This window comes from Bos indicus, chromosome 5 (assembly GCF_029378745.1).
Source record: "Bos indicus isolate NIAB-ARS_2022 breed Sahiwal x Tharparkar chromosome 5, NIAB-ARS_B.indTharparkar_mat_pri_1.0, whole genome shotgun sequence".
NCBI classification, from domain to species: Eukaryota; Metazoa; Chordata; class Mammalia; order Artiodactyla; family Bovidae; genus Bos; species Bos indicus.
The window spans coordinates 26,983,143-26,992,409 of record NC_091764.1 but is presented as its reverse complement, the minus strand read 5'-3'; the positions used below and the strand labels follow the sequence as shown (position 1 = coordinate 26,992,409).

Genomic DNA, 9,267 nt, shown 5'->3' with positions numbered 1-9,267 from the left:
AGCACTTTATTACAGTCTTACTTTTACTATTAAAGTGATCTCTGTGTGTAGATCTCTCTCTGCTGGAGTGTGAGGTCCTTCTGACCCGTGGGAGCCATCCGATTCTTATCATAAAGAGGTGCTCTACAGATGTTGAATGAAATGGAAGCCATGCTCTCTTATAAACAGTGGCCACTTGGCATAATGGAAAGAGGTGTCAGAAATAGATGTAGACTGGAAATTAGGAAATCTGAATTAGAACCCCAGATCTCTGACTAACCTTTACTTGTCATGTTTCCTTAGGCTCCTTAATCTGGGACAGTTATTCAGTCTTTCCTGAAAAGTAGATGCCAGTGATTTTGTATAATGTCCCTCTGTTTCATTTATCCGACTATCATTTTACTCATTATTAGATTGAGGTTGTATGTTAACAACTGTATTCAGATCTATGAGTAATTTTTGTATATGTTACAAGGTATAGATGAAAGTTCTTTTTTTCTTTTTTTACACATGGAGATCCAATTGTTCCAGCAGAATTTGTTGGAAATATTGTCCTTTCTCTATGAATTCCTTTGCACCTTTGTAAAACATGTACTGAACAACCGTTATTAAAAAGTCTTCAGGGGACTTGCTTGGTGGTCTAGTGTTTGGGACTCCACGCTTCCGATGCAGGGGGTGTGGACTCAATCCCTGGTTGGGGAATTAAGATCCTATATGCTACAGGGTGTGGCCAAAAATAAATAAAAATTTTAAAGTGTTTTTAAAAAAGAAATCAATTAGCCATATTCTTGTGGGTCTATTTCTAGACTCTCTGTTCCACTGATCTGATTTATGTTTTATTATAATTTTATAATAAGTCTTGAAATCAGGTAGGATAAGTCTTTAAATTTTGTTCTTTTTAAAAGTTGGTTTGAGTTACTCCAAGTCCTTTGCATTTCCACATGAGACTATCAGTTTGCCAATTTCTACCAAAAAAGCACTCTGGGAATTTAATTGGCATTACACTGAATCTATTGATCAATTTGGGGAGAACTGACATTTTAACAATATGGAGTCCAATCCACGAGGATTGTACTGACGTCTTCCACTCTAATCCGGTACCACAGAGCTCATTTTAGCCTTCCTCCCTACTTCTCTGTAACTTCTCTCTCAGACAAAGAGAAACCCAATATCCATTACTTATTTGCTCAACCCCAGTGTACATTAAGCAGTTTCAAAATTTTTAATCCATAAGCCCATGAGACACAAATTTATCAACTAGAGTACAGTTTTTATGTAGCATATAGAGCATGCCATTCCGTTTATCATTAGCCTTACAGTTTCCAGTCAAAACACTGTTTTCCAAAGTTACTTAGGTAGCACCTTTTTTCCCCTCACCACCTTAGTTGTCACCTTATGTCATACATGTCCAATATAGTTAGATTTACCTGTTACAGTCTGCATCCTATCCTGGAATACCCGACCATCCTGTTTGATTTTTTTAGGTGTTAAGCATGTGTTGGATGGACAGACATTAATTCTAAGCTCCCTGTGAATACAGTTCCTCCTTAAGTATGTCCATGTCATAGAGTTACATCCACATAAATAAATGCTCTATCAATCTGTTGATTTTTATTCATGTAATTATCAAAAAGAGCAAACTTCAGATCTGCAGTTATTACTCCTTCTTCACTAATGATTCCCAGTTCCCAACCATCTGGCTAACTTCAGCCCCATCCAGAAACTTCTCTGCTCCCTTTCTGGTTTACCTCTCTCTGGCATAACTGGGACACTGGGAATCTAGGCAGAACAAGTCATGCACACACCTGCTACATGACCCTATACTCTCATACCTCTTACACAAAGATGTGCTTTTCTGAGATGGCCTCCATCCTTCCCTCTCTTCAACCTATCTTAACCTATCTTTTCTCCTAAATTCTATTTTAAAGACCTATTCTCCAGGAAACCCCCTTTGATTTATCCTGGGGCCAGGTTTCCCTCTCTTATTGAACCCTGACCACACTGGGCCTCTCAGTCTCTTTGGTCTTTACTCTGAGAACAACAGGAGGGACAGGGAAAGTGAGAAGGGGGACTGGAGGACTGAGAAAGCCAAGAGCTGCCCTGGGTGGCCTGGGCTAGCTCAGAAGTATAGAAGCACCAGTGGAGCCTCCAGGGAGTTACAGTGTACCCCCCTCACCTTGAGAGGGCCTTGAGAAGCCCTCCCCCAGGACTGCCTTTGTTCGCACCCAAAACAACCACCTTTACTTGTATCAGTTCCAAACATGAGCTAGGAGCTGGGGGTCCAGAGATGAAGAAGGTATGGGGCTCTTGTTCTCAAAACACTCATAATCTAATTGGAAAAATAAGACACGAGAAAAGATGAGCAGACATTTAAGACAGCAACACAATAATATGGATGAATTCAGAGAAAGGCAGACCGCTGGCCAAGCAGGTGGGGAAGAGGTGGCAGAATCTGGTCTGTGGTAAGAGGGATGGCAGGGGGGAGTTTCATCCTTATGAGCTGAAGATTTGTAACCCAGATTACCTCTGAGCATCACACCTTCACTTCCCCTAGTCTCAGTTCAGACTCAGAGATGAGAAACTGCCAAGGGGTTCTGGGGAGGGTGATCCCACCAACTGGTTGAACCAGAGTGTGCTTCCAGAGCCAACTGTCCACCGGGCCATGACTGCCATATGGGAGCACAGGTCCTTGGGCAGGAAAGAGGGGCACAGAGTACCACCAAAGACTCTTGAGGAGGAGAGAGCCACAGGAGCAAGACCAACTGGGAGGCTGCATGTGGGACAGATGGCAGAAATCGGAGCTGGAGACGAGCTGAGGTTACCACAACAGTTCCCATCAGACCCATACCAGACTCAGGCCACGTCATGATGTGATCATTCAGCCATCTCTTTGGGACTTTCCATCTGTAGACTGTGCTACCACTTGTCTTTCTGCAGACTCAATGCTCAAAAGGATCCAGGCAGGCCCCCTCCTTTACCTCTGGTTCTCAAAAGGAAGTCAGCACCCAGTGGTGCTGTGGGTTTGGAGGGACCGGTTTGGGTGAGAGGAGTAAGAGGACAGAGTGTAACCTGCAAGAGGAGGACGTCCTGTCAAGGTTTATTTTAAAAAGCCTAAGTAATAGCCCAAGCTGTCTAGCCTTTTCACAGCCCCAACTGAAGCTTTCTCTCCACAGAGGCCAGACAGGGTCCCAGGGGTCTGTTTTGACCCACACTCCATCCTGAGCACTTACTGTGACCTTCAGACCTCTGCTCTGGGTGCTGAGGTGAAAGGCATCCCAAAGGGAGGAAAGCGGAGTTTGAGAGTCTCAGTCTGCAAGAAAGAGCCTAGTTAGATCTCAGCCTTGGAAGCACACAGCTCTGCACACCTAGGCTGAAGGCATGGGGAAGAGGGAAGAGCAGTGCTGGGGAGGCAGGTGGGACTGGGCTGTTCAGGGCTGTGCTGAGACTACGTGGCAGCACCAAGCTGGCAGTGGAGTATAACCAGGGGAAATCTGTAGAGGTGATGTAGGAGGGTGCATGGGGGAATTTGGGAAGGGAGCAGTGGATGTGAGAGGCTGGCAGAGTATTGGGCTTCTGTGCAATATAACCTGCAAAATCACTTTACCCAAACTTTATTTAAAAGCCACACTGAGATCCTGCAGGGAGCGCGGCCATCTCTTTCCCATCCCAACTTTCCATAGAACTTTCCGTCTTATTCAAGAGCAACAAGTAGAGTCAGGAGAAAAGCCCTAGCCAGAGACGTGTGCTGGGCAAAATAAATAGTGATAAGGACAGAGGGACAGGATGGAGCACACTACCCCGGGGTCAGAGCTGGAAGCAGGAGGCCCTAGAGCCTCCTAGAGTAGAGGAGAGCTGCCCCTCCCCACTGCCCCAGCACCCTCCTCCCTGCCTGCCCAATCTGCGTCACTGTCTCTGGGCTACTGGAAGACACTGCTTCCTAAATGTCCTAGGGTCCTGGGGTAGCCCTGCAGGGAGGGGGCTGGGAGTAACTTTTTTTTTTTTTCATTTACCGAAAAGTTCAGGAAGCTCTTGCTGACATTCTTGCTTGGGGGCCCAGAATTTAAACTTAGTCACTGCCCAGAGCCCTTGTTTTAGGAAAGAATGAGATGGCCAGTGTTGCATAACCCAGAGCTGTGTGGGTGGGGGTTGCAGAAGGAAACGGTCCTTCTTCCTCCCTCTAGGAAGGAAGGCTCAGCTAGGAGTTCTGGGGATGGGCAGGGCACTGCCTGGGGAAGGGAGGCCACGGGTGGGGGAGGTGGAGTGGACAGACCAATGGAGTGAAAGCCCCAGAGAGCAGGCTGACCCGAAACACTCAGCCCCATCACTGTCCAACCCTCCTTGGCATAGAACAGCTTGAATAATCCAGAAAACCCAATGGATGATACTGGGTGGGGATGGAGTGGGGGCCAGATTCTGGGAAAGGAGAGGAATGGAGGGGTGGGCTGACTTGGATGAAGGACAGAGGTTGGTTGAGGTCTGCTCTTTGGCCACCGTCCCTTAGAGCAGCCAGAGTGTGGGTTCCTCTACCTCCCCACCCCAACCCCCCATAATTTCAGCTGGTCAGTCACCCATCCCTACCTCCCAGGTGTTCAGCCAGCTCTCCTATTGCCACACTGCCGCCTCGCTGCCTCCCCCACCACGCCCCACAATCCTTCCAGGCTCTTATGGCCCCAGTATAGTCCTCGGATTTCTGACAGTTCATCCAAGGCGTGCTCCCCCGCTTTTCCAACATCCTACTCAAGGCTGGCCCCATCTCCTGCCTTCCCCTCAGTCCCGTTTCAGGGAAACTTTCTCTTGTTCCTCCCTCAGCTTTGCTCTTCCTCTCCTCGCCCTCGGTTTACTCTCCCCCATCAGCAGTCGGTTCTCCCAAAACCCGACTTCTCCGTCGTCTCCGCCTTTTCTCTCTTTTCTTCGCCCGCATCCCCCTCCCGACCTCCACACCACCCCTTCTTCGTCCACTTAAGTCCGCCATCTTCTCCCTCCCCACCGGAATCCCTGGGTCTCCTTCACCCGCCACACACACCCCTGAACTGGCTTTCAGATTTCCCCCTCATCCCAACTCCGGTCCTCTCCTGCTTCCACCACTTCCCACCCTCCAGGGCCTCCAGCCAGCTGTCCAGCTCCCAAATTCCGGGCGAGATTCCCGGGAACAAAGCAAGAAAAATCAGAGTAATTTGGGAAGAAAACAGAAACTGGGAAGGGAGGAGGTAGAGAAGAGTGGGGAGGACCCAGGTGGAGGGGGGGCCTCTCCAGTCCCACCCAGTTTAGGGAATGCCCCTGCCTTCTCCACACGCCCCCCCTTCACCTGGCTCTTAAAGGGCCCGGCCCCTGCCGGCGGCTACTTAAGGCAGAGGGGCGGCGGCGGGCAGCAGCTTCGCTACGACTGCTCTGGGAGGACTGGACGGGGCGAAAATCCTGACCATGACCCCCCACAGGCTGCTGCCGCCACTGCTGCTAACTTTGCTGCTCGCTGCCCGCCCAGGAGGCGCCTTGGCAAGGTGCCCAGGCTGCGGGCAGGGGGTGTCGGCGGGTTGTCCAGGGGGCTGCGCGGAGGAGGAGGATGGGGGGCCGGCGGCAGAAGGCTGTGCGGAAGCTGGGGGCTGTCTCAGGAGGGAGGGGCAGCAGTGCGGGGTCTACACTCCCAACTGCGCCCCAGGACTGCAGTGCCAGCCGCCGGAGAAAGAGGATTTGCCTTTGCGGGCTCTGCTGCAGGGCCGGGGCCGCTGCGGCCGGGCGCGCACGCCCTCGGGTGAGTCCGCCGCGCCCCGCCCCTGCCCCGCCCACGGGAGCCCCGCAATTCTGCAGACTGGGTCCCGAGGGATGAGCTCGGCCAGATGGACGCTTCCTTCTCCCTATCTCTGGCAGATTCCAAGCAGTGCCTGCTCCCCTCCTTGTCTTTTCTTCGCCCTGACACCCTGACTTTCCTTTCCCATCCTGAGCTCCGGGAGGGGGGTGGGAGGGGGGTATATGTTGGGGGGTGAAAGGGCAAGTGCGGGGAGCTCCTACAAGGCTGGAGTGAGGCTGCCGGCCCTAGGGGTGAAGCAGGGAGATGTCTGACCCGGCAACCTTTTTTGCCCCCTCAGCCTATTTTCTCTTGAGGGGAAAGGGAGAGTTGGAAGGGTTTAGGGACTTGCTGTATGCCACAGAAGCCCAGCTCCTTCAGCCCTAGACGCCCAAGCTGGAGAAAGCACCCAGACATTGTTCCCAGCTTCCACTTAGAAAAAGAGGGAAGAGAACTCCAGACTCCCAAACCCTGAACACACTGAGAAATATCTCCTTTTAATATCAGGGTGACCAAAGCACCTGAACGTAGAGTGAAAAATAGAAGATGGCTCAAATCCAGAGCTGTTTTAGACTAGACTAGGGTCAGAGGGTTGGCGCTGGCCCTCTCCCCCGCCCCCAGGGGGAGGGTTAGAGGTGGGAAAAGAAGGAATCTGCCAAATCAGGGTTATGATTTAAAGCTTTTCAGAACCCTCCACCCACCTCACCGCACCCTAAGCCAGAGAGGAGAATAGAAGGCTGAGTCATTGAGTGGGTGGGACAGAAGTGAGTCAGAACCTGAAAGATGGGGGGCAGCAGGGAGATGCGGAGAGCAGGAAATGTAAAACGGCCCCCACCCCAAGGGCATCTGAGCGCTTCCATGGGAAGGGATGGGAAATCAACTTTCAGTTTCTTTCAGTCCCAAATGCCTGGGTCCAAGCTGCTTGGGGTTCTCCTGGAAAGTGGTGGTCTGGGTGGGTCAGAGGAGGCAGCTGGCAGCATGGTCATGGTAGGATACTGAATAGAGAGAATGAGAGGCAAGATCTAAGAAGTGTGGAGGAAGAAAGATCAGATTTGGGGTTGCAGAAGAAATGGTTCTTGGGTTTTGAGATGGGAGCAACTGTCTAGGCTTGAGGTCTGGGGGCTGAGCAGAGCTTGTCTTTGTGCGTGGAGAGGGAGAGACGTCACTTCAGGGCTCATAATATTTCATTTCTAGCTGGGGCAAATTCCAAGCAGCGCCAACTCTCCTCCGTGTCTTTTTTTCACCCCGACACTCTGACTTTCCCTTCTCATCCTGAGCTCTCCCCAAGCCCCCCAGTACCGTGCGTGAAACTTTTTTCAGAGAAGGGAGCAGCCCGCAGGTTGGAACCTTTCATTTCTGCACCTTTACAGTCTGCTCTCCTTCCACCTCCTGGTTAAGGGCTGAATTGCACAGGTTCCTGGGACCGCGGGAGTTGAGCTTGGCTGAGCCTCAGGGGACCAAAAGGCCCCCATTGCAGTGCCCCTAAATTAACTGTGTCTCCGGCCTGGGAGGGCTAGGCTGAGTCACATTAGGGTCACAGGGAGGACACACATTCCACTTGGGTCCCTGCTGACCCGCTCGCATCGTCGTTTCTCTTCTGCCCCATCTCCCTGGCTTGGTGCGCCCCCTGCTGGCCTCCTGTGGAACAACCAGGCCTTTTTACCCAAAGCCCCAAGGCTCTCTGTCAATGCTTGTACGGTATTGATTTTCACTTTCCAAAGCACTTGTCTTTTATAAGCCTTAAAACTAGCCTGGGGATATTATCATGAAAGGTAATATCACCATTGTTCAGAGAAGGAAACCTAGGCCTTGAGAAGGTAACAGTGGAGCCAGACTCTAAGCCCCATCACTGCTCTGAAAACCCCGCTCCTTTCCACTTGACTCTGTTTGACATCTGGTTGATTTCCGGGCTCTTCTTCCACCATTCCTCTTGCGGCTGTAGGAGAGAATCCCAAGGAGAGTAAGCCCCAAGCAGGGACCGCTCGCTCGCAGGACGTGAACCGCAGAGACCAACAGAGGAACTCGGGGACCTCTACCACTCCTTCCCGGTCCAATTCTGGGGGCGTACAAGACACTGAGATGGTGAGTTTGGGGCTGGCAGGGTGCAGAAGGGGTGGGGAGCCCTGGAGATTCTCCTCTGAGACCACTCCCTTGGGCTTGCCAAAGTCTCCCATCCCAGTCCTGGGAGCCTGGCTGGTGGGCCCAGCAGGCTCTGCAGCGGAGCTGTCCCTCCCCCCAAGGGTCCCTGCCGCAAACATCTGGACTCCGTGCTGCAGCAACTCCAGACCGAGGTCTTCCGCGGGGCTCACACCCTCTACGTGCCTAATTGTGACTATAGGGGCTTCTACCGGAAGCGGCAGGTGAGGCCATTCCTCCCCTCCCTTGGCCCATAGTACAAGATGATTGGGTTTTACAGAGTTGGGGATTTACAGAGTTGTATAAATGAGACGCTGCCCTTCCTTTAGGGCTCTCCTAGCTTTAGGGCCACACATAGAGAATAGCCGACCGCAGCTGTGGGAGGGGTTAGATTATCTAAGTGAAACTGAAAGTCGCTCAGTCCTGTCTGACCCTTTGTGACCCCCATGGACTGTATAGCCTGCTAGGCTCCTCTGTCCATGGGATTCTCCATGCCAGAATACTGGAGTGGGTAGCCGTTCCCTTCTCCTAGGGATCTTCCCAACCCAGGGATCGAACCCAGGTCTTCTGCGCTGCAGGCGGGTTCTTTACCATCTGAGCCACCAGGGAAGCTCTTAGATTATCTAAGGAACATCTAACTCTGAGAGAGGTTCACATAAGCATCAAAATCACCCTGCCATGAACATCAGTGGCAGACCCCCGCCCGCAGAGCCTGAGAATTTGCATTCTAATGTGGCCCCTAGTGATCCTGTTGGTTCAGAAACCACACTTTGAGAACCATGGCTCTAGCCTAGAAGAACGGGCATGCTCTGGTGGGTGGAGAAGAGAAGCCACGGAAAGGAAGCCAGTGGGGCTCACTATCCTGAGAACACTCAGGTGTCTCCACAGACTCAGACTCAAGAATCCACAGCCCGTTCCCAACCCCGGGGCCCCTCCCATCTCTCCTGCTGGAGCCTCGAGGCACCTCTGATCCCTGTGCCTCTCTCCCCAGTGCCGCTCCTCCCAGGGGCAGCGCCGAGGTCCTTGCTGGTGTGTGGATCGCATGGGCCAGCCCCTGCCCGGGTCTTCAGAAGGCGGCGATGGAAGCTCCCTCTGCCCCACCGGCAGCAGCGGCTAAGCCTGGGCTGGGGGCTGCAGGGCCACTGGCAGGAGCATGGGGCCGTCCTCTTGGTTATTTGTTGAGTGATGGGTAACTACACGTTCAGGCCCTGCCCCGCTGTCCCCCTCACCCCTGGGGCCTCACATGTGGAAAGATTGTTGGTGTCGGCTTGGGGTGTTAATAAAGCTGTGTTGGGGGATCTCTGGTTTATGTCTCTGTGTTCACCTCTCACATTTATGGAGTCACTGGCCCTTCTTTCTACCTCCGCCCA

General features: G+C 52.2%; 1 protein-coding gene across 2 annotated transcripts; it reads left to right on the top strand.

The window, feature by feature from the left end:
• Nucleotides 1-5,204: 5,204 nt before the first annotated feature.
• IGFBP6 (insulin like growth factor binding protein 6) lies at nucleotides 5,205-9,195 on the top strand. Of its 2 annotated transcripts, none has more exons than XM_019960496.2 (4): nucleotides 5,205-5,728; nucleotides 7,704-7,843; nucleotides 7,928-8,121; nucleotides 8,889-9,195. In XM_019960496.2, exons 1-4 carry the CDS (start codon nucleotides 5,401-5,403, stop codon nucleotides 9,088-9,090), a joined length of 864 nt encoding a protein of 287 aa, XP_019816055.1. In that variant the 5' UTR covers nucleotides 5,205-5,400; the 3' UTR covers nucleotides 9,091-9,195. The 2 variants fall into 2 exon arrangements, with proteins under 2 accessions (XP_019816055.1, XP_019816056.1); XM_019960497.2 differs by having other exon boundaries at nucleotides 5,224-5,728; nucleotides 8,002-8,121.
• Nucleotides 9,196-9,267: the final 72 nt, after the last annotated feature.

What these genes read in the sequence shown, in the direction of transcription:
- IGFBP6 (XM_019960496.2), top strand. Translation starts at nt 5,401, where the DNA reads ATGACCCCCCACAGGCTGCTGCCGCCACTGCTGCTAACTTTGCTGCTC. An exon ending in CCGGGCGCGCACGCCCTCGG is followed by an intron (nt 5,729 to 7,703) that starts GTGAGTCCGCCG and finishes TTGCGGCTGTAG; the next exon opens with GAGAGAATCCCAAGGAGAGT. An exon ending in GCTTCTACCGGAAGCGGCAG is followed by an intron (nt 8,122 to 8,888) that starts GTGAGGCCATTC and finishes CTCTCTCCCCAG; the next exon opens with TGCCGCTCCTCCCAGGGGCA.